The sequence below is a fragment of the Chenopodium quinoa genome, unplaced genomic scaffold, assembly GCF_001683475.1.
Source record: "Chenopodium quinoa cultivar QQ74 unplaced genomic scaffold, ASM168347v1, whole genome shotgun sequence".
Taxonomy (NCBI): Eukaryota; Viridiplantae; Streptophyta; class Magnoliopsida; order Caryophyllales; family Amaranthaceae; genus Chenopodium; species Chenopodium quinoa.
The window spans coordinates 1164965-1190052 of record NW_018742733.1 but is presented as its reverse complement, the minus strand read 5'-3'; the positions used below and the strand labels follow the sequence as shown (position 1 = coordinate 1190052).

The 25088-nt window shown below is 34.1% G+C and overlaps 3 protein-coding genes and 1 pseudogene across 3 annotated transcripts; all 4 read left to right on the top strand.

Moving 5' to 3' along the window:
• Positions 1 to 511: 511 nt before the first annotated feature.
• On the top strand, positions 512 to 2139 carry LOC110723746 (histone H2A). Its single transcript, XM_021903114.1, has 2 exons — positions 512 to 820; positions 1654 to 2139. Exons 1-2 carry the CDS (start codon positions 611 to 613, stop codon positions 1891 to 1893), a joined length of 450 nt encoding a protein of 149 aa, XP_021758806.1. The 5' UTR covers positions 512 to 610; the 3' UTR covers positions 1894 to 2139.
• Positions 2140 to 2700: 561 nt separating this feature from the next.
• LOC110723745 lies at positions 2701 to 6778 on the top strand (annotated as a pseudogene).
• Positions 6779 to 9842: 3064 nt separating this feature from the next.
• LOC110723744 (chalcone--flavonone isomerase-like) lies at positions 9843 to 13057 on the top strand. The gene is made up of 4 exons (XM_021903112.1): positions 9843 to 10056; positions 10862 to 11020; positions 12323 to 12546; positions 12686 to 13057. The coding sequence occupies exons 1-4, from the start codon at positions 9951 to 9953 to the stop codon at positions 12944 to 12946; spliced, it is 750 nt and encodes a 249-aa protein (XP_021758804.1). The 5' UTR covers positions 9843 to 9950; the 3' UTR covers positions 12947 to 13057.
• Positions 13058 to 22428: 9371 nt separating this feature from the next.
• On the top strand, positions 22429 to 24663 carry LOC110723743 (polyubiquitin). Its single transcript, XM_021903111.1, has 2 exons — positions 22429 to 22545; positions 23077 to 24663. The coding sequence occupies exon 2, from the start codon at positions 23077 to 23079 to the stop codon at positions 24448 to 24450; it is 1374 nt and encodes a 457-aa protein (XP_021758803.1). The 5' UTR covers positions 22429 to 22545; the 3' UTR covers positions 24451 to 24663.
• The last annotated feature ends 425 nt before the right edge of the window (positions 24664 to 25088 follow it).

Genomic DNA, 25088 nt, shown 5'->3' with positions numbered 1-25088 from the left:
CATATTTAGAGCCTGTTCTCATACGTTAAAATTCAGTTCAGTTCAATTCAATTCAGTTCCTAATTTCCTTCTCTTATAAAATATTCATTTCAGTTCAGTTCAGCTGAGTTCAGTCAATGAGAACAGATCCTTAAGGTGGTTTATGTATAGCATTTTGTAAAAATGAAAATAGTTTTTTTTGTAAATTTTTATTTATTTTTAATTTTTTTTTTAATGGGATTCACGAATCATAAAAATGCTCGTAGACTTTTTATATTTTTTGGAGATAAAAATGCTCGTAGACTTGTGAGTTATAGGGACCAGCATAAAAAGCACAGAAAAACATATTCTCTCCCAAAAAAAATAAAATAAAAAAAAGGTTCGGCTAAGCTCGCATCTCATTGGTCCAAATAAAAGCACACGGATCACCACCAAAACTGTCATAAACCCATCCAAATCCGTCGATTTTCATCAAATCTAACGGTTAAAAATCTCTGAAAAAAGTAAAGCCCACTATAAAAACAACAATTTCACAATTAACCACCCCATCACACTCGAAAATCTTACACATTTCATTTCAATCTTCTTGTTCATCTTCATAAATTAGGAGAGAGAAAGTAAGACAGAGAAAATGGATACAGGAGGAAAAGCGAAGAAGGGAGCCGGAGGAAGGAAAGGAGGTGGGCCGAAGAAGAAGCCAGTTACAAGATCGGTTAGAGCTGGGTTACAATTTCCAGTTGGTAGAATTGGAAGGTATTTGAAGAAAGGAAGGTATGCTCAACGTGTTGGTACTGGTGCCCCTGTTTACTTGGCTGCTGTTCTTGAGTACCTTGCTGCTGAGGTATAATTCAATTCTCTCTCTTTTGACCGTTTCATTTGATTTGACCTTTTGTTTTTGGGATTTTCGGGGTTTGGTGTGATGTGGTTGTGATGATTTCGAGGTTTTGATTTGGGGTTTTTTTTGGTTGATGATTTTGTTTGTCTGGGTTTTGTTTGATTTTGAGGGGGTTGGATTTTGGTCATGAGATTTGGGATGGGAAATGTTAGGGTTTGGGTTGAATTGTATCATATAATTTGGGGGTTTTGTTTGTTGGTTTTGCATTCTATTGCCTGATCATGGATTCAATTTCATTTTGATTTGACTTTTGTAATTTGGTGTGAAATGAGGTTGGGGTTGATTCTGGAGGTTGTGATTTGGGGGTTTTTGGTTTGATAATCTGTATTTTGCTGGCTGAATTTGGGAATTGGTTTGTTGATTTAGGCGCGATGATATCTGGAATGCTTAATGTTAGGGTTTGTTTTGTGGTATAAATATTGTGAATTTGGGATTTTGTTTGTTGAAATTTCATATGAGTGTAGCCTGATTTTGGAATCAATATGTTTTTTTTTTGTTGCTTTCATTTTTGAGATTTGATTGCATGTGTTAGGGTTTCATGATTTTAGATCCATTTCATTATTTTCTCTGATTAGCCTTGCGATTTAGCTCGATGAATCTCATGTTATGAAATTCAGCTACAATTTGAGCTCTATTCATGTCAATTACGCCAATTCAGACAAAATCCCAATTCAGTTATTTCATAAATAGCAATTATGTTCAATATTAGAAAACATAGAATGGATAATTGAATAATTAAATTTGAAAGCTAAATACATCTTGTTTTTCAAATTGTAAAGGTGTTGGAATTGGCCGGAAATGCTGCAAGAGACAACAAGAAGAACAGAATCATCCCAAGGCATGTTCTACTTGCTGTGAGGAACGACGATGAGCTCGGAAAGCTTCTCGCCGGAGTCACCATTGCACATGGAGGAGTTCTTCCGAACATAAACCCTGTATTGTTGCCAAAGAAGACTGCTGAGAAGTCTCCAAAGGAGCCGAAATCTCCCAAGGCTACCAAGTCCCCTAAGAAGGCTTAGAATTGTTAGTGGGTTTGGGCTTTCCCATCTCTAGTTTGTGTTTTCTGGAATCTCTGTATGTAATGTCAGTAGATGTTTTTAATTAGGTTTTCTTTCTTTTTTATTTGAAAAAAATGGGATGATGGGAGGGTTGTAGTTGAGGGTTTCATCTGTGAATTAAATCAGGATAATTTGATTAGATTCACTGTTCTTTGTAATGTTGTTGGTATCAATGACAATATTCTAAATTTCATATCCTTTTGTCTCTAATTTGCAAGTTTGTGCAATCCAAATCTTACAAATATGAGTATCTCAAGCTGAATATGTTGGTGATTTTTGTTCTGAATTCAACTTAAACATGTCTGAGAGAAATGGGTGTTTGGAACTTGAATCTCCTTGTTGAGTGCAAGCTTGAATTGGTGAAGATATCATGTTCATCTGATGGGGTTTTAGCAGTTTGCCTGTCTAAATGATACTCCGTAATATACAATACAGAAGCCATTTTTGAGCAGCATTTCTTTGATTATAGTTTCAAATTTGTTTCATCTGCTAGGCAAGAATGTCACTGGTATAGTACAAGTGAAAAGTTAATTTACTTTTGTTGCATTGAAGTAGAATATGTAGAGGATTGTTGAAGGGCAGCTGCTGGAGTGTGAATATGAAGAGTACTCTTGGCACTTCTTGTGTCGTTATGGGTAAGATTTGTATAAATTTTGAGTATACTTGACTTGCACCCAGTTGCACCTTGTAAACTAATTATAACTATTCGTATTTCGTTAGGGGCTTTTAGTAAACAAATTACATACTGTATTGTTTGTATATTGCTTACCTCTATGGCTCTTTTAGGTGTGCTTTTTGTTAATGTCAGGACTTAGGGCAACGAAATTCAAGGTAAAGCATTGCTCTGTTAATAGATACAAGGAACGTGGTGTATCTGAACTTTTGAAGGCGGTAGATTTTTAGAGCATCAAGTCTTTTAGACTGTGAAGCTGTCTGGTAATTTGAGCAAGTACATAAAAGTTGAGTTGAAATGTTTGGGTTTGTGACTTTGTAGTAAGATAATTCTGCGTTGGGTGATCTATTTTCATTTGCATGATTTTAAAACTTTCTTACACATCTTGTTTCCTGGCCAGAAGCAATTATGATTATGCCATTATGAAGGATTGGAGGTCCTGGCCAGAGGATAGCGAATGACCAGCTTGCAGACTTGATTATTGATGGTGAAGAAGATGCCGATACAGTATGTCTTATTAACCATCTGCTTCACAGATCGTGTTAAAAATTTTATCTCTTGGGTTGTTCAACATTTCTTGTGGACTTGAGGTTATGTTCTAGGATGAATGTTGTCCATGCCAATGTTGATTCAGCTTGGTGTTTTGTCCAATGTAGCATTTTAAGGCTGAAGTTAGATTTTTTGCATTTAAGATCATGCTTTTGTTCTAAAGTGATGAATTGTGTATGAATTGTCTGCTAATTATCTGAAAACTTAAACTTATACTCCTGATGCGTATTGTTGGGGTTTAGAACTTTGAGGCTGCAAGATGTCTCTGCTTTGGGATGAATGTTGCTGACGTATCAATACCTTGAATTTTTTTCTTTCTTTTCATATTTGAACATGCTAGATAGCACATAGCAGCGCTCATAATTTGATGGTGAATTGGTGATAAACTGATAACCCTTTCACTAGGTACCCTCAATGGGCCTTTTTGCTTCAATGAAAAATGAGTCAGTTTGATTTAGGAAGTTCTATTCTGTTTGTTTGATTTCGTCTTCCATATCAAGAAGACAAGAACAACCTTCTTTTCCTGTCAGTCCTTTTCAAGTCATCCGACTTTCTCAAACCAATTTGCTTTCATAAAAAATGGGCCAACATGGATTAAATTTGTTGATGAGCTTCTGGTTTTTTAAGACTGTACTCTTGTATCCCATAGAACACTGCACTTTTTCTTAGATTGATAAGGTTACTCTTGCTTGTTACAACACTGGAAGTGAGTAAGCTGAATCTTTATTATATCATGGATTGGATAGTCTGATTGCTCCAAACCTCCAATCCAGTTGGTTTCATCCATTTGTCTTTGGTGAATTCCTTTAATGCTGTGCAATTGGAGGTATAGCCCTTACAGCCTCAGGTATGCAGAATTTTCTAAAGCCTTTTGAGTTATGGAAACTTACACATAGTTTAGATAATTTCAATGACCCTTTCTCGTGCTCTGCTCGGGTTTCTCTACAACACTGTAACTTATCAGCCCACTCATCAGCTCATCAGTTGTTTAAAGATTTTGCATAGGCAATACTCAAGGGAATTGTAGACTCCAATCTCCTGAAGAATTATTGGTACATCTTAAGGGAACTGTTGTAGACTTTATAGTACAGGTTTTATAAAGGAAGCAAGAAAACACTGATTTAAAAAGCCAAAAGTTCAGGTATGATGAAAACTTTTTCACGTGAGATTTACATATCCATTGGGTGTTCTTTATATTATCGTATGCATTTAATTGTAGTTTTAAATGCTTAAGATTTTTATTTAACAAAAACTACTGAGTACAAATTTTTAATGACAGTCTAGCAGATGACCAAGTTATTTTCCATGCTCTGGGCCTGCATCACTGCATTTTTCATAATCTTTCTTAGGATTTGACTTCCTCTATTCTGACTATTTCTCAAATTGCAATATTTTGCTCTGATTTATTTTTATATTTTATTTATTTATTTGAATTGGGTCTCTGATTTACTTAAATTTAATTAATTGTTTCTATCAAAATTTGTGAACCTTCAGACACGAAAATTAGATAATTGGCCTCATGTTAAATCGTTGTCGAAGCCACAGAGTAGCAGTCCAGCGCTCCAGTTTAACCTTTCTCAAAATTTCGCCTGCCTAACATAAAAATATTTAAACCTTGTTTTCTAGAACGTCTGTATTCCCCTGTCGAAAAAGAAATTCTGTATTTTGTAAAAAATTAGAACTTCTGTATTTATGTTAATAATTTCTAATCCTATTGGGTTTATTAGCACTACTATCATCTTAAGTTCGGAACTCTACAAATACTCAACGACAAAGATTTTACAATTTAACACGTATTAATAACATTGATGGTGTTTTCTAAAAATAATGAAAATAAAAAATTGACTGTGAGTTTCTGACATATCTTAATTCTCTGTTAATCTGATTGTTAATCAATATCAATAATCTTATTGATTTGTCAAGAATGGCAACATCAACGTCTGTGAGTGAGGTGAAGGTGGAGGATTACGTGTTCCCGGCTACGGTGAAAGCTCCCGGCTCTGATAAGTCTTTTTTCCTTGCTGGTGCAGGTTAGTTATCCTCGTTAGTTGTGACTTGTGAGTATATTGGTAGTTAGTGATTAATCAATTGGTTAATTAAAGACCCTTCTCACACTCTTCGATCTTTAAAACTCTTAAAACACCCAAAGCTATATGATTTTTAACACTATGTACTTGTACATATACAATGGAAAATTCCTTAATTTAAACTCAGAAATTGTAGATATGACGAATATATCAGGTTCTTTCTTTACATTTACAATAGAGTATGTTCGGAACGATTTAGTGATGTTTATGTGGTTAATATGTACTCGTGCAGGGGTGAGAGGTTTAGAGATACAAGGGGATTTTGTAAAGTTTACGGCAATTGGAGTGTATATGGAGGAGAGTGCAGTTTCTACGTTGGCTAGTAAGTGGAAGGGTAAAACCTCTACTGAGTTGGTGGCATCTGTTGAAATTTTCCATGATATTATTACAGGTAATTTATATGCTAATGTTCATATTACATTCGAGTGTAAAATTACATGATTTTTACTATCTTCTCGCCTTTTAATTATAAGTTGTGCATGAGCTATGAGGAATAACATGAAAAAGATGTAAATAAAATTACAAACAATGATTTAATAAATCAGTTATGGCGTTTCCCTATATGGCTGATATTGTGAATTCGTGAGACTGATGTTAATTTAGGTTATAAAATTTGTGCTTGAGGTAGCATAGGTACGTATGCATAATTAAAACAAAAAGGAACGAGTGAAGTACGTTTGATTTCTATTATTTTTAAATTTGGTTCATGATTCAATAATTTATAACCTTATGACTTCAATAACTTGCAAACAATTTGTAGGTCCATTTGAAAAATTTACGCAGGTTACCAATCGTCCCATTAACAGGACAACAGTATTCAGATAAACTGACAGAAAATTGCATTGCATTCTGGAAGGCCATCGGAATCTACACCGATGAAGAAGCAAAGGCGGTTGAAAAATTCCTTGACATCTTTAAGGACAAGAAGTTTCCACAAGGGCATTCTATTTTGTTTACACAATCACCTCTGGGATCACTAACGGTTAGTAACATATATTATGCTTCGATAAAATTAATTTAAGTTCATGCAATGTGGATGTTTTAGTCTAAGAATTTAGAACTAAATTTGGCGTGTATCTTGAATTTCGTGTGTTTAACAGATAGGATTTTCCAAGCATGATAGCATTCCAATTGTTGGAAATGCTGTGATAGAGAACAAAAACTTGGCAGAGGTGTACTAGAATCCATCATCGGCAAACATGGTGTTTCTCCTGCAGTAAATCAAAGTATTGCTGCTAGAGTTGCAGGATTATTGATTCCAGAAAAATCAGAAGCAACTGCAACGATTGGAGTCGGGAATGAGAAGAGTGCAAAGTCGGATTCTGCAAAATTTTCTGGACAAGAGTTACGAAAAGATGTCAATTATCTGGACAAGAGTGTCAATCTCCCAAATATCCCACAACAATGCAAAGGAGGTTTTTTGAGGTTGAGCGCTGTCAGGAAGCAATTTAGATTCACTCATACGAGACTAAGGTCCTGTTCCGATTGACTGAACTCAGCTGAAGTGAACTGAACTTATTAATTAGTGATTTTAAACTACGGATTAGTGATCTTTGATTATTTATTACTATACATATGTGTATATACAAATGTACATATTATTATTATTATTTTTATTATTAATTATTGATGATTATTATTATTGTTGTTGTTATTATTATTATTATTATTATTTATTGATGATTATTATTATTATTTATTGATTATTATTATTAGTATTATTATTTCAATTATTATTGTTATTATTATTTATTGATTATTATTATTATTATTTATTACTTATTCATTATTATTATTATTATTATTATTATTATTATTATTATTATTATTATTATTATTATTATTATTGTTATTATTATTATTGTTGTTGTTGTTGTCGTCGTCATCGTCGTTGTAATAAGAGCTTAAAAGAATGAAATTTGGCTTTATATCATTAGCAATATCATTAGACGTAAATTAAGAGCTGAACTGAACTGAATTTCAACGGAAGAGAACAAGCCCTGGGATCATATCATTTGCTAAACACACATGATTTAGTTTTATTGGCAAGAATGTAATCTAAGGCGAAAATGGAACTCTGGTTCTCTCCCACCACTTCTAGAATCCTGGAAAGATACCATCAGCAAGCAGTGAACAAGCATAGCACTTAAGGACAGACATATTGGCTATACGAAACTGTTACATTTTCAACATAAGTTAGGCTCTCTGATCCACAGCTTAGCCGCGACAAGTTAATCCTCTTCTGTGAGCAACTATCAAGGTTCTAAAGGCCTGACACTGTCCATTTTACTTGTGTCCACTTGTTAATGAGTGCAGCTTAGCAGACTTCTCATCAGTTAAAATGGTAAAGAAAGTTTAGAGACTACTCGTATAATCGTATTACTGTGACCAGATATACACACGAGTACTACAGAAGAACAAGAAGGTGAAATGCTCAAAGCCTATTTTACAAACTACGCCTTTGTAGTGATTTAATTTTTGAAGTTGAAGTTTGCACCAGATGTCTGCTTTTGCTCATAGCAGGGCACTGAATTTTCTTTGCAGTTTAGTCAAGTTTGGAGTATATTACTTCATTATTTTTTTAGTTAGGAATATTGCTAGTAGATGTACAAATTTCATCCTTTTACAAAGGAAAATGCATCACAATGTAAAATTTTAGATGTAGCTATTGTATTTTAACCAATTAAATAATAATATGTAGTAGTTTATTACAAAGTAATTGCAAATAAATAAACATATCCAATTTTTTACTAACTTAATACAGCTACTTACCTATCACTTTTAAACACTTGTACTTAACCATCACTATATGACAACTTGAGTGCTAATTCTCTGTTTATAAGACCACAACAACTACTTTTGCCGAACATGCTCTAAATTGACCTATAAATTTGTCCACCACCTTAAATATCTATTGCAACAACATTGTACATAATAATAGTAGTGTCTTACGCAACTTAAATTTTTGCCTTGGAGTGCTATAGGCGTTATGTACTGCCGTAATGCAAAATGCATGCTACCACCAACTGACTTAAAGATACCTATTGAAATTCAAATACTAATGGCACCACGAATTCATTTCAATTACAAAATATCTATGTTGATTGATTAAGAGATGTATTTTGGTTAATAAGTTTCGCTTGTTAAAATTACCCTCAATACTATATCAAAATCCAACTATAAAGCGTACCCAATACCACATGATTTCGTACGTTTATTGTACTCTGTATATAGTAACGAGTGACATATTCATGTAGGTAATTTTTGCATAGCTGAAAAATGAAAACAAGTTAAAATTGTAATTTACGTATATATAAGAGTTTATCCTAATTTTGTGCCTTTGTAATTGTATTATGTATTTTTTTTTTTGATGCAAATGTAATTTTTTTTTGAGGGAATTGTATTACGAATTACTTCCTCTGTTCTGTTTTACTTGACCTATTTCTTTTATCACGCTTGCCAACGCAGAACTTTAACGATGAATAACTTTAATTCTTCATAAGTAAAAATTATAAAAGTTGTATATTGTGATAATACTTATTGAAACGAATTCAAAAACATATCATATGAATATATTTTTCCTTACATATCATTCACAAAAGACGGTCAAAGGAGAGGTGATGAATAGTGTAAAAATCAAAGCGGGTCAAATAAAAAAGAACGGAGGAAGTATATAATATGATTGTGGGATGTTGTGCATTTTGCCATTTGTTCTGTTTTGCCTATTTTATGATTTACTTGGTGGATGGGGTTAGGGGTTGTTGTGTAACGAGTGGAGCAGAAGAAACCAAGCATCAATTCACGAATTCATTAAATTTCGCATATGATAAAGCTAACTTTACCACAACTGCAGTAACTATTAAAAAAGTTTATTAGCCCAAAAAGCTCATTTTATACAAAGATATAATAGGAGGGAATAATTGGAAATCTCGTTTTTAAACACTTTTATTTTTATGATCATAGCGTTAAAAGTTCTAAAAATTAGAATTAAATCATTAATTTAAACTCAACTTCTAATCATATACTTCCTCCGTTCTTTTATTATTGCACCACTTGCCTTTTTAGGAAGTTTCACAAATATTGCACCATTTCATCTTTAGGAAAAAAATTATTTGTGTTCACACTACAAATACCCAACATACCCTTGTTTTTTCACTTACTTTTTAATTTATCAATATGTCACAAGGGCAATTTTGTATTTTTACCTTTTTCTCTCTTACTTTTTTCCACTACCAAAATATTTGTATCCAACCCCTATGGTGCAATAATAAAAAAACGGAGGAAGTATACAAGATGGTGTATCATTGAAATCTACTTAAACTAACATAAAAAATCCTTGGTGTTGACGATCTAGAATTTGAAATGAAATGAACATCAAATTAATTTATACGGAGTAGTAATTAGTCAAATAGAATTAGATTAGATATAATTATAACTGAAATGTTTTATTGCTTACTTTATTTTATACACATGTTAAAAATTAATTTATTTTTGTAAGATTCCAAAATGGAGTGCTAGTCGTATATGGACGAAATAATAAAAAGACAGTAAAAACGTAATAGCATTGACTGTGACTTTCTTCCCATCACCACCCTCCTAGCTATAAATGCGGTTCTACTCCATATTGCTCTACTTAGGAAGTTAGAAATATCACAAATCTCTCTCATCTCACCTTTGATAATATCAATAATCTTACTGGTCTGTCAAAAATGGCTACATCAACGCCTGTCACCGAAGTCAAGGTGGAGGATTACGTCTTCCCGCCGACAGTGAAGGCTCCGGGCTCCGATAAGTCGTTTTTCCTCGGTGGCGCAGGTTAGTTATCCTACGCCTGAAATATCGATATTTAGTTTTTGTCAGAGATATGAGATATAATCAATATTTGTATTGAGTTTTGACTTTGTTGTAATCTTGCATTTTTGTCAAATTATTGATGTAGCTAAAAATAATATAAAATGGCTAGCATATACTTTGAATTTAATTTGATTTTAAGCTTATTAAAAGCGAGAGAAATGTTGCTTATAAAATGCACTTTACCAATTATATCAAGCTAACTTATTGACCCAATAATAAAACCAATAAGTTAATTGTGAAGTGTGGTCAAGAAAGCATATTGCATCACTTTTAAGAGTTTTAACTCGGAAATATAATTGATCAACCCAAAATCGACCATCGTGTATTTTTGTTTGGTATCAATCGAGTTGGGCAATGTTTAGCGGATTGATGGCAAATTAGAGGTTTGACCACTCAACCCGCTAACATGAGGTGTTTGGTAATTAGCACTTAGTAGTTTGAAAGGGGGGATTTGGCCCAATCCGTTGATTTAAAAAAAACTGCTTATACCTTCTTTTTCAAAAGAAAAGACTTGTATTTACAGCTAAAATTACATTTTGTCCATATTGTATACACTCTCAATTTCTAAAAAATTGACACATTTAATTTCATTTTAACTAAGCTACTACGTATATAAATTTAACTACTAACTATTTTTGTAACTAACAAATATACTTGAATCAACATGTAACTACTTCCTAATGTGGAATTATATAACTCGTAATTTTTTTTTAAAAACAAACTTGTGATGTTTATATGGTTAATAACTTAATATATACTTGTGTAGGGGTTAGAGGATTAGAAATACAAGGGAATTTTGTGAAGTTCACAGCAATTGGAGTATACTTGGAGGAGACTGCAATTTCAGCTTTGGCTAGTAAGTGGAAGGGTAAAACCTCCACTGAGTTGGTCGAATCTGTTGAATTTTTCCGTGATATTGTTACAGGTAAATTATATTTCACTCTATTTACTGAATTTTATGTGAAAATTTTGCTACACAATACAATTATGCTATGAAATAATCATCCTTAGACAAACATATTGATTAGATTTGTTAAATATATTAATTTAATCATCTTAAACCCTTTTGTTTTGTAATTAAATTAATGCCCTTATTTTAATAAACAAATATTAATAGTAATCTCACACTCGGGTATAAATTATAAAATTAATGTTCACACTTGCAATGAAGTTAAAGTTATCAAAAATGTGCTATGGAATATGGATCTATCGTGTTTGAGGATTGATTGACTAGTAGGTGGTTTGTATATTGTTATTGGTTGTTGGCGCAAGAGGCAAGTCCTACGAATCATCAACCTTGTTTAAGGTTGACTACTTGATTGGTAAGTTCAATGAATTGTAGCTCACGACGACCACCATTTAGTCCAAGCTCACTTAAACTTGAATTAGGGAGTTATATTGTTCTATCATTCACCCAATAATAATGCCATAACAAATTGCACCTTTAGTCATTGAAAAATTAAAGATTTGATTTCTTGTCTCTCAATCAATTAAATCATTTTATATTAGTGGTTGCACTTTTAGTGATTTGAATTTTTATATTTCACAATATATAGTAACAAAATTGATTACAAGTATGTTTTATAGGAATTTTATAATGTGCTTTTAAAACTTTGTACTCTATATCTTTCTCGATTATAATATTTGATTTTGACTTTTTAAAATTACTTGTACGATGTATATGTTTTAGTTGTCTTGGTTTTATTTGTTTCAGCTTAATTAGAATCTACTTTCTCTATTACTATTTGTTTACTTCATATTTTACATTTGGATGTTTCTTAAAGATTGCTCAATTTCCTTATTTGGTAACATGTTCTCACCATCAACCTCACTTGCACGCACTCATAAACTGTAAAAGACAAGAATACCCCTCAACTCACTTGCAAACTTTGGTTCAATATTATAAGGCAAATGCTAACGAACGCCCTCGGAGCGTTGGATAAGCTAGCCTACTAAAAGTAGAAAGATTAAAGTAAAAATTAACATTAATTACACAGATTGATGTGTGATTTTGTCATGCTTTCCTAAATTAATACTACTTTAAGTGATATTTTAAATGCTTATCCAACGCCCCACATTAGCCTTGGTGTTAGCGATAAACTTATGCCTTGAAAGTGTAAACTTGACGCTTGTAAACATTTCGCCTTAGCTTGTTACGTGTTAGCGATTTTATTACACCTTAATGGTGTAGAATTTAATTAACTTGATGCTTGCAAACAATTTGTAGGTCCATTTGAGAAATTAACTCAGGTTACCATGATTTTGCCATTAACGGGACAACAATATTCAGAAAAGGTGACTGAAAACTGCGTTGCATTTTGGAAGGCCATCGGTATCTATACCGACGAAGAAGCCAAGGCCGTCGAAAAGTTCCTTGAGACCTTTAAGGATGAGAAATTCCCACCAGGACACTCTATTTTGTTTACACAATCACCTCATGGATCTCTTACGGTTAGTATCAAATCTTATGTTCGATAAAAATAATTTAAGTTTAAGCAAGTTAATACGGAGTATCAAATTGTCGATCATTTACTCTAATAAGTTTTATAACTCACATTGGTGTGTGCTTCGAATATCTTGTGTTAAACAGATAGGATTTTCCAAGCATGATAGCATTCCAACTGCCGGAAGTGTTGTGATAGAGAACAAGAACTTGTCGGAGGCTGTATTAGAATCCATTATTGGCAAACATGGTGTTTCTCCTGAAGCGAAGCAATGTATCGCTGCTAGAGTTTCAGGATTATTGAATCCAGATAATGTAGAAGCAAATGCAACGAATGGAGTCGAAAATGAGAAGAGTGCAAAGGTGGATACTGAAAAATTGTCCGGACAAGATGACATAAAATCATAAAGCTAAGAGATGTATCTTATGCTACATATTGGATATAACATCATTGTAGTGTCCATGAAGTTGTACTTGAGTTGCTAAATAAAATAAAACGTTTTCATCTCTGAACCCTTATACTCTGTTTTGTCAAAGTTTCAAACAAGTTTTTTAAAATCGCTAAAACGGTAAGAAAAATAGTCAATATGCAACTATAATCCTAACTTTTGCATTTTTTAAAATTTTTTTTTTTTATGTATTTGCAAGAAAGAATTTTTTTATCAATGAATCAATCTATTGTGAAAATAAAAATTGCTATAAGGGTCAACATCACCAAAACTAGTCTACTCCAAAGTCCAATTTGTTATTGTCAAAAGAGCTCTAAGAACTTAAGAAGTGCATGAAGGGTTAGATAAGTGGATCCAATCATATTGAACAAACTCCAAAGTGCATGAAGGGTTAGATAAGATATGAACTCATAAACCACACGAATTCTAGATTAGAGATCCCATGCCTTGTTAAACCAAAATTACCTTTCAGACTAATCAACATTGTGTAACCACATAGTATGTTTTAGGTCAAGTTTTATTATTAGGCCATTAAACTGAAATAATCCCACTTAACATGAAGTGTCCAAATACAAATTGGGTTAAAAAATTTTGGGGCCACTCCATAATAAAATCAAATAAATCATGTTAAGACTTAAGACTTTCAAGTAACGTAAAATATGGCCAATCACAAATCGACCTAGCCCAATAAGAGGATTTTCCTCTCCTGTAAGGCTGTAAACACTTCTCTTCTCCTCAAATCGATCTAGCTCATAAAATGTTCATTGAAGGTTGTCAATAAGCATATAAAATTTACACCGAATGCTTAGATACATTTAATCATATTTGTACGAAAACAAGATGCACTTAAATTCTTGAATATTATATCTCTAGGCGTTTTCAACCATCAACTTAGGGCTTGTTTGACATTATTTTTTGAAAATTTTGTCTAGAACTACCCTAAAGATAAGGTCATTTGTGAACAACTACCCATTTTTTCTATTTGTTTAGAACTACCCGAAAGTTACAAAACGTTTGGGTTGCACTACCCATTAACGTTTTCCGTCAAAAAAACCCTAAGAACCAAGAAGAGCGATCACCTTCAAAATCACCTAGCCCACAACCCATTAACCAAGAAATTCCTTTAGTGCTACTCCAAACCACCTCAGAACCTAAAAATACCAAGCCGAAAGCCCTTGAAGAAACTGCAACTTCCTCTACTGGAAGTTTACCCTCCGTCCTTGATCGAATTGGCTTATGGAAGAAGAGGAAAGCCGAAAAATCGGGAAAATCGCTGGAAGGTCAAATTCTTGAAATCGATATGATGGCGAGAGACGAGGAGCCTGAAGAAGGGAAGGAAAATTCTGAGGGGGAAGAAGATGAGAAAGCTCTGGGAAAACAAGCCGAAAGGTATGTTGTAGGCTATAGAATTGATGATGCATGGTGTAGTAAGGTGAATTTCGAATTTCTAGATCTGCTTAAGTTCCAGGGTTGGGATTTCATGTTTACTGTTAAAGCAAAAAATTACTTGTATCCGTTGGCTATGGATGAATTCTGTAAGGAATGTGAATTTGAAGATGGTGTGTGTTATAGCAAAGTTAATGGTGTTGATGTTGAGTTTGATGCTGCTAGACTAGGGTCTATTCTGCAAGTTCCATGTGAGGGATTTGATGTCTATATGAAAGGGGTTGTGACTGTAAAAGTGGCAGGGCACACTAAAACTGAAATTATAAACTACTTGGGTGGTAAAAAGGGTGTTAGTGTAATGAATCACAATGATCTCTCTCCATTACACAAATTATTGTTTAATTTGGTGAAGAAGTCCTTGGTTCCAAGGACACAAAAGAAAAATGAATTGTGCTATTTAGATATGGCCCTAATCTTTTGCATGTCTAAGAAAATTAAAATAAATTTCCCAGCACTTATGATCCAACACTTAGAGCATTGCATAGAAAAGGAAATAAAGGTTGGATATGCTGCGATTCTTGCTTCTGTGTTTGAAGATTTAGGTGTGCAATTGAGAGATTTTTATGGGCATATGAGGGAGAAAGGAGAAAATGTGATAAATGAAACCACTCCGAGAGGGTTGAGTCTTGCTGTAGTGAGGGGGAAGTGTGTGAGATATGAGGCTGCTCAGAAGAAAAAGGAGAAGGAAGAGGATTCACAGCTGAGAGTTCCTGTTAGGAAGAGCAGAAGGCTCTCTGTTGGAACTCAGGCTAAGACAAGTGTTGTTGATCCTCTGGAGTTAAGAGAAGGTGAAGGAGGAGTTGATGAGCTAGTAGCTGATTTGTCTAATAGACTTATGCAGGTTGAAGGACAGCTCCTTGACTTGGCAGGGAAGATGAAGGCAATGGAGAGGACTGATGTCGCTAAGGAGTTCCATAAAGCTATCTCAAGCCTAAAAGCAAAACTGAAGAAAGCTCAAGATGACAACAAAGCAGATCTTGAGAAAATCTTGAAAACGCTTGATTCCTGAACCACAATCGCCTCTGCAGCTTACCCTAGCCATTCCCTAGCTTAATATATTTCCTGTTGGTTTTTGGAACAATGATATGTTTTTCATGGATGTCTTTGAACTTCATTAGCTTTTGAATATTTTGGAACTTGGTCTGTAATATTTTTAAGTACTCTGGATGGTTGGTTTTGTTAAATGCTATGGAACTCTGTCTATACTTGCATGCATTGTTGACAATAAACAGGAAAATTTGTGTGAAAGTACTAGCTTAAGAGAGCTAGCCAGCGCTGCTTCCAGCTTCCCACATTCGATGAATTGCCTGTGGGGCTGTGAGTAGATGAATAAAACTTTGAAAAGTCACGTTTTTGATAATGCCAAAAGGGGGAAAAGCAGGAGCAAACTTGAAAGCTGAAGTTGTTCTAGTTCCAGTTGAGTAAGTAACAAAGGTTGTTCTTTTCTCTAAATTTTTCTTTGCTTTCTGTTTGTTTTTCATTCTCTTTTCATTCTGTTATTTATTTCTGTTTTGTTTCTTTGCTTTGCTTATATGAAAAAAAGAAAAAAAAATTGAAAAATGAAAAATTAACCTTCTGTTTTTTTTTTACTTATCATCCTCAGAAGTTTGCTCAGTTTGTCATCATCAAAAAGGGGGAAATTGTTGACCCTTATGAGGTTTTGATGATGATGTTAAGAATTGAGCAAACTTCCTTTTAATAAGGATTTTCTAGTGTTGTGATGTTGGCAGGTTCAGTAAGCGTAGAGGGCTGAAGTAGGAACTGGAATAAAGGAACTTTAGAAGATCCATGAGGACAAGTAAAGAACAGAAGAAGAGTTCCAGCAATGGAACTTCCCGAAGTTTCTCAACAGGAACTTCAAACGGGTTGTAACGACCTGGTTCTGGTGTAATGCTGGGGCAAGCCTCAACAATCAAGGATCAACACAAAGATCGAGATATCAACCGAAGAAGATGGACTTCATAACTTATAGTTGTGTAAAAGATAAGTTTGTTTTTGTAGGATGATGTAAACATATAATGATAGATATGCATGGAACTTATTAGAAATCAGATAAAGCTTGGCAAACTAATTAATTCGTAAAAGATAATTATAAGTTTTATGAAAAAGTACTTAATTGATTTTATCTTATAAAATCTGGTTTAACTTGGTTTTATCTTTTTCATAAAATTCTATCTTTTAACAAAAACGAATTTGATAAAATTTTGTTTTCATAAAAACGAAATTAAATCCGTTTGGTTTCGGTTTTAAGGAAGATAAGATCAGATTTCTGTTTGATCTATCTTGTTTGCGAAAACCCTAGTTTGAGAAGCTGAGAAACTCCTATAAATATAGAAGTATTTCAGCTTAGCAAGATGAGAGTTTTAAGCGTGAAAACCACTTATTGCTTAAGAGTAAGTTTGCCAAAGGTTCAAGCTTTATCATTTTGATTTCGGGTTTCATGTGTAGCTTTCCATTTATGTGTTAGAGTGTGTCTTTGAGTTGTAATTGGTTTTGGGGTGAGATTGTGGATTCTCTTAAATTCACACAAGTGTATGAGTTTGAATTCTCTAAAATTCGAGTGGTAGTTGTGAGTGCACAGTGAGTGAAAGGAACCTGAGAATTGTCTTGGGTCACCTAGGAAGTGTCCTGGGTAAAGGGAGAAAAAGGGTCCTGAGAAGTGTCTTAGGTCTGGTAGGAAGTGTCCTATCATAGAGTCAAGTGTCCGTGGTGGAACTTGCAAAGCAAAGGTCTGTGTAATAGGTTGTACTAGGAGAGTTGCCTATTATAGTGGAATTTGTTTATAAGTCCCAATAGGGCCGAGGTTTTACTTCCAGTTAGGCACTGGATGGTTTCCTCGTAAAACTTGTTGTGTGCTTTAAGTTTTCTTTACATTTTAATTGCTTATTTCCGCTTAAGTTCCACGATTGGAACCTACTACTATTCACCCCCCTCTCGTAGTAGTTCATCTAAATTAACAGGTAGTTTTAGACAAAATTCCTTATTTTTTATTTTTAGATTTTTGTTTTTTTGAAAATAAAAAACCAAAAACAAGAAACAAGAAAAAGGTGTTTCCACTTTTCTGTTGTCAGTTTTCAAAATTATGATTTTAATAAGTTTGTCGAATTTTTGTTTTATTATATGACATAAATCATATGAGTTTAAAAATAAAAAAACAAAAAACTACAGCGATCCCAAACTAACTCTTAAGTTTTTTTGGTTGAATAGGTCCTCTAAGGTACACTGTGGTTGAAGAAAAGAGAGTCAAACACTTAATAAAGATAAGGGGCTAAACTTCCTATTGTTATATGGTTTTGAAATGGGCCTTTCTTTGGACTTATGGAGCTGGCCAATAATGAGTCAACCCTTCAAAAATTTCAGGATAACAATTAGCTCTTGGGTTGAGCTTAGCTATTCTCAAAGTGCTTGTATCAATAATCATATAACTAATATATAAAGCTAAACTTTTAACCAGTTCACGAGGCATCGACACTTGGCGTTTCAACTTTTCGCCAAGTGTCGCGCCACCTTGGATGGATTTAAATAGATGATTAAAAAGTTAATTTAAAATTCTATTTAGATATATAATTTTAGGATAAAATTGTTAGTTTAGAGTTTTATTTTCAATAAAATACCAATATTTTAGAGGTACAAATTGAATTATAATTTTGTTAAATTTTTTTTGATAAAATATAGCAAATCGTCACATCAATTCCTAACTAATTTTGTATCAATGATATATTTAAAATTTTGACATATAGATTAAAAATTTATCTTCAATAAACAACCCGTGCATCGCACGGGGCACAAAACTAGTCAATCAATCAATCAATAACTATATACTAAAAGACACACCAGCAATGACACGTGTCATCTCTTGGTGTGTCCTTAGTTTTTTATTTCCTTTTATTTTTTAAGAAACAAATCTTATACAAATATAGCTCTCTAAATTTATACAATATAATTACTTAAAATTAAAAAAAAAATTGACATATCTTTAACACAAAATATTTTTATAGCTATAAAAAAGACATTCTTAACATAAGTTTGATAACTTTTTATACATTTTATACCTGTAATCCCTTATTTTGATCAAAATTTGTCAACTATATTTTTAGATTTTATTTTGTTTGATTATAAATTATAACGATAGTTTAAAAATGATTATTGAAAATTTCCATACAAGGCACGAGAACTAACCTAGTTTTTATATAAGGCACAATCCAATATCATTTACAACCATTTTTATTGATTTTTTTTTGGAATAAGAGGAGTAGAAGGCAAACAACTAAATAAATGGGCCCAACAATATAATGTTAATTCGTGGAAGGTTAGGGAAGTTACCAAACAATACTCCTTTCTTCATCAAAGCTTTATTCTTTTCCTATTTTGGACCTTTCCTTTTCATAATAGAAAAATAAGGAAAAGTAGAGATATGGATAAGCATATAAGCTTAGAAAATCAATATCTAATCCCACAAATTTTTTTTAATGGATGGCTAATAATTATCTATTTTATTTTAATTTTTAATCCTCGAAAGTCACGGCAACGGCATTATTATTATTGGGTCCCACGGGCCACCTATCACTTGCAAACTATCGTCACACCTACTGTTTGATTAGACGGCCCAACTAACGGCAACCTAAAGTATGACCAATAATCATATACTACGCACTAGTATACTACCAATACCAATTCAACTAAACAAGCAACTCTTTAATCACCGTCAGATCCTCCAACCTCATGATCTCCGTTTGATCGAAATATCTTGGAACTGAAATTCTTTTGTAGTGCTTGATTGATAGATACGTTAGACCTTAATATTGTCATCACCTAGATTGACACATTTGTGGAGGTATAACTTGATTATTAATATATTTAATTGTCATACATTTGTACAAAATACATTTTAAGTGTTTTTACTACTAATATTTATACTACATCTGTTACATATTATTTGCAACGATTAGACATTTTTACTCTATACTTTATGTCAAACCGTTGCAAATAATAAAAAGAAGGGTAATTATGTAAAATATTACTCTCTCCATCCCTAAATTACATTACTCCTTTATATTTTGGGTATTCCAAAATTACACTCCACCTTTTTATTTTAAGTAAGTTTTTTTTCTATATATTCCAAATACACTCTCTTTTTCAGTTGTACTTTTAATGTATAATTAATGTATTTACATTCCACTTTTAATATTTGGTTGACTAATGTACTTTTTCAGCCTTTAATTTTTCAGAATCTTTGTGCCAGATTACAATGAATATGATTGGTTAAAAATTTTCAATTAGGAGCATGTAATTGGTCCCTTTTTTTTTTGCAAAAGATTGATGACACGTCATGAGTAATCACTAATCTATCTTTGTTTTATGGAAAATTTGTCAAGAAGAAGCCAACCTTTGTCCGGTTTGCTCAAAATAAGCCAACCTTTCAATTAACCCAAAATAATCCAACCTTTATAGGGTATCTACTTTAAATGAGTCAAGTGACCTGCAACCGGTTATTAACTGTTTATTAATGTTAATTGTGACACGTGTCAGAATGTGGTTTGACATTTTTCTAATAATAATTTAATTATTAAAAAAATCTATTAATTATAAAAAAAAACTCAACCCAACCCCCCCCCACCCTCCCTTGCCAGCTCACCCCCCTCCCCTACGAGGCCGCCGGTGGCCGGCGACCACAAAATTCCCCGGCGCCGACACCGACGACCTCTCCCCCCACCCACGATGCTCCCACCCAACCCCTTCCCTTTTCCCCACTCTTTTCCCCACCCCGACACGGCACCACTCCCTTTCACCCCCTGCCGAAAAACGACCCCCCTCCCCCGTCTCCCTGCCGAAGTCGACCCCTCCCTCCCCTTCCCCACCGTCAGTCCACCCCCCAAACCTTTAAACTCACCCTAACGAAATCCTAACAAAATCAAAATTGGGGTTTAAGTGTTTTGGGGTGTCGATTGATGGTGGGGAAGGGGAGGGAAGGTCGACTCCGGCAGGGGGTCGGGATGGGAAAGGGGAACGGGAAGAAGTGAGGGTTGGGTGGGGGGCATCGTGGGCGGCGGTCTGGCAGGGGAGGGGGGTTGGGGTTTTTTTTTTTTTTTTTTTTTTTTTAAATTTATAATTATTAGATTTTTTTTTATAATTAATCATATGATAATTCCTAATTAACTATTATTAGAAAAATGACGAATCACATTCTGACACGTGTCACAATTAACATTAATAACCGGTTACAACAAGTTTTGACTCATTTAAAGTGGACACCCTATAAAGGTTGGATTATTCTAAGTTAATCGAAAGGTTGACTTATTTTAAGCGAACCGGGCAAAGGTTGGCTTATTCTTGACAAATTTTCCTTGTTTTATTCAAAAACATTATTTAATGTTTTGTACTTCCCATTGCATTATCTAATTATTGTTATTTGTCTTATTTTTTCCTCCTTAATTCCCGTTAATTTAGAGACGGAGGGAGTACAGAGTAGATAAGTATTAATAGAAATTTTTCGTATTGGAACATGTAATTATTTATACTTAAGGTCAAAGTCAAGCAAACACATTAACTAATACGTCAAGTTTTTTTTTTCAAGTCAATTATTCTACTCCATACTCGCTACGTTTGAAATGCGAATATATAAAAATTTGATATTAAGAACAATTTTATTATGGCTAATGCTATATATAGCCTTTAGGGCGATGTATAAGCATTAAAAATAGGTCTGAAAATGGTATAAAATTAGGAATTCGTGACAAAAACACGCGTAAATCAGTGTAATTAGTGTGATTTTGTCTTGATTTTCTAAATTTAAACAATTTTCAAGAGGTTTTTTTTTCCTTTTATATAACTCTAAAAGCTATGTATATAATTTTCCTTTACTTATATCTCCGTTCTTAAATAATGTACTCGTTTTTCAAATTTTATGATTATTAAGGAAAATAGAAAGAATATGAGAATATTGTAGGGTAAATATAAAATGTACGAAGTAGAAAATTAAAATAAAACACTTATGGAGTACTCTATCCATTTTAATATGATAGTCCCATATGAAATCAAACAATAAAAGAAGAAAAGGAGAATATTTGGAATGTATTATTTAAGTAAAAATAAAATAAAATTCATAAATAGTTTCGCCTTATTTTATTTTATTTTTTATAGGAAGCATTAGCATAATTGCATAAATCGAGGGGTAATTTCTATATTACGTATTTAGGGCCTGTTCTCTTACGTTGAAATTCAGTTCAGTTCAGTTCAGCTCAGTTCAGTTCAGTTCAGTTCAGTTCAGCTCCGCTCCTAATTTCCTTCTTTTATAAAATATTAATTTCATTTTAGTTTAGTTCAGTCCAGCTCAATTCAGTTTAGTTCAGTTCAGTTTAGTTCAACTGAGTTCAGTCAATGAGAACAGGCCCTTAGAGTCATGTCATTAATTCACTATCAATTGATCTAACCAATCAGAATTTAATATGTACTCCGTATAAAATAAGAAATAAAAAAATAAATTAAAAGTGAAATACATTCAATATGGGCAAGTTTTTTAAAACGCCCAAAATTGTATATGAGACTAAGGGCCTGTTCATATTTACTTATTTTCAGTTCAATTCAGTTTAGTTAAGTTTAGCTCCAATCAGTTCAGTTCAATTCAGTTCAGCTCTTAATTTCCCTCTCTCATAAAATATTCATTTCAGCTTAGTTCAGTTCAGTTCAGTACCAATCAGTTCAGTTCAGCTCAGTTCAGTAAATATGAAATGATTTTAAAAAACGGAAGGTGTACAATCTAAAGCGTGTTATTGTTAAACAAGGGCCCACCAAGACCTCAGTCTAATTACCATAAGTCGGCATGTACAGGATCAAAACCCAATTTGTCAAGTGGTAGGAAACGTGAGAATCTCCGTTAATTGTTGAACCGCCTAAAACAAAAAGTAGTGCAGCCGTGAGGGCTAGGTCAAGACACGTCATTACCCTAACACGTGGCATCTTATGATTGGGACTATTGAGGTGTATTTTCTTGATTAAGTCGGTCTCCTAATTCTTTAAATAGGCCTTCCTCTTCTCATAATCTTTCATCCTACAATTTCTACTTCATTCAATCATCAATTCAATTTCTCTCTTCGATTCTCAACCTTTTTCAAGGTATTTTCCTTTATTTTCTCCTCTTTCGTTCTTTTTTATTGATCTGATTTTGTGGATTTTGCATTCAATTTGAGTTTTTGTTTAAAATATTTCAAGCAATTGATCAATCGGTGATAATTCTCACGTTTTTTCGATCAATTTCTTCAATCGAATCCAAATTTGTGGTTTTTAGATGTCGCGTAATTTTGAAATTAAATCGTTGTAAAAAATTATACAAATTAGGTTTTTAGATGTCGCGTAATTTTGAAATTAAAGTTTTCAATTTGCGATTAATTTCCATGTTGTCCGATTAGATCTGTGTTTTGTTGATATATTTCTGATCGCTTTCGGTTTACGATTAGGCTTGTTTCTGCTCGATTAGATCTGAAATTGTGAATTAATTAATTTCTTCAATTAGGGATTAAGATTTGGTTGTAAATCATCTATAATTCTGCAATTAGGGATTGAGATCTGTCATAATTACTTGTAATTTTTGGTATTAATTTGGTTGAATAATTACTGATCTTTCTGAATTAATTTTTGATTATATAGATGCAAATCTTCGTTAAGACCCTTACTGGAAAGACTATCACTCTCGAGGTCGAGAGTTCCGACACCATTGACAATGTCAAGACTAAGATCCAAGACAAGGAAGGGATTCCCCCAGACCAGCAAAGGCTGATCTTCGCCGGAAAACAGCTAGAGGACGGCCGAACCCTAGCTGATTACAACATCCAGAAGGAGTCCACTCTTCACCTTGTGCTCCGTCTCAGGGGAGGAATGCAGATTTTTGTCAAAACCTTAACAGGAAAGACAATCACCCTCGAAGTCGAAAGCTCCGACACCATTGACAACGTCAAGGCCAAAATTCAAGACAAGGAAGGAATCCCCCCAGACCAGCAAAGGCTGATCTTCGCCGGAAAGCAGCTCGAGGATGGCCGAACCCTCGCCGACTACAACATCCAGAAGGAGTCCACTCTTCACTTGGTGCTCCGTCTTAGGGGAGGAATGCAAATCTTTGTGAAGACTCTCACAGGGAAGACCATCACCCTTGAAGTCGAGAGCTCCGATACCATTGATAATGTCAAGGCTAAGATTCAAGACAAGGAGGGTATTCCCCCAGACCAGCAGAGGTTGATCTTCGCCGGAAAGCAGCTCGAAGATGGGCGCACTCTTGCCGACTACAACATCCAGAAGGAGTCTACCCTTCACTTGGTGCTCCGTCTTCGTGGTGGTATGCAGATTTTCGTCAAGACTCTTACTGGGAAGACCATAACTTTGGAGGTTGAGAGCTCCGACACCATTGACAATGTTAAGACCAAGATTCAGGACAAGGAAGGTATCCCCCCAGACCAGCAGAGGTTGATTTTCGCTGGTAAGCAGCTCGAGGATGGCCGTACTTTGGCTGACTACAACATCCAGAAGGAGTCCACTCTCCATCTGGTGCTCCGTTTGAGGGGAGGAATGCAGATTTTCGTCAAGACCTTGACCGGAAAGACCATCACCCTCGAGGTTGAGAGCTCGGACACCATCGACAATGTTAAGGCGAAGATTCAGGACAAGGAAGGCATCCCCCCAGACCAGCAGAGGTTGATTTTTGCCGGGAAGCAGCTTGAGGATGGAAGGACTCTTGCGGATTACAATATCCAAAAGGAGTCAACCCTTCACTTGGTGCTCCGATTGAGGGGAGGAATGCAGATTTTTGTGAAAACCTTGACTGGCAAGACCATCACTTTGGAGGTTGAGAGCTCGGACACTATTGATAATGTGAAGGCTAAGATCCAGGACAAGGAGGGGATCCCCCCAGACCAGCAGAGGTTGATCTTTGCTGGTAAGCAGCTCGAGGATGGGCGTACCCTTGCTGATTACAACATTCAGAAGGAGTCTACCCTTCACCTTGTCCTCCGTCTCCGTGGTGGTTTCTAAACTCATGGTGGTGTCTCTCTGGTCGTTGGCATGAAGTTTGTGTCGTCGATTTGGTTTCTATTCTATGAATTGTGAATGCATTAAGTACTTGTTGGAACAATTTCTATTTTAGTTGTTATGAATTAAGTTCTCTGGTTGTGTTTCTTCTTAGTGTTTATGAACTCAATGAAGTTCTTATTCTGCTGTGAATAAAATATCTTCTGTTTGTGTCTACATTCTCTTGTTGCTATTTTTAATTGTTATGCTCTGGTTTCTTTATTGCTGCAAATGCTTTGTGCCATGTATAATTGATTTCTAAGCGATTTAATTTTTGTTTGGAATGTATTCAATTATTCATGGACCTAACAAATGTGTTGAGCATTTTAATTGTTGCTGAGTGCTGTTGCTGGGATTAAGTGTGTGTCCTAATGCCATTGTTCATATTTAAGAAGTTTTCTAATCTTTGATTGCATGTGTGTATTATGCTTTAGAATGTTGAGATGTGAATGTGATTTTTTCTGTGTGTGAAGTTAGTTATTGCCTGCCTTTGGAGAAGCTATCTATGGGCAACTATTCATGAATAGTATGTAGTGTTTTGGGCTTATCATTAGCTGGATGATTAAGTGATCTTTCATTAGATATCTATTGACTATAGTTGA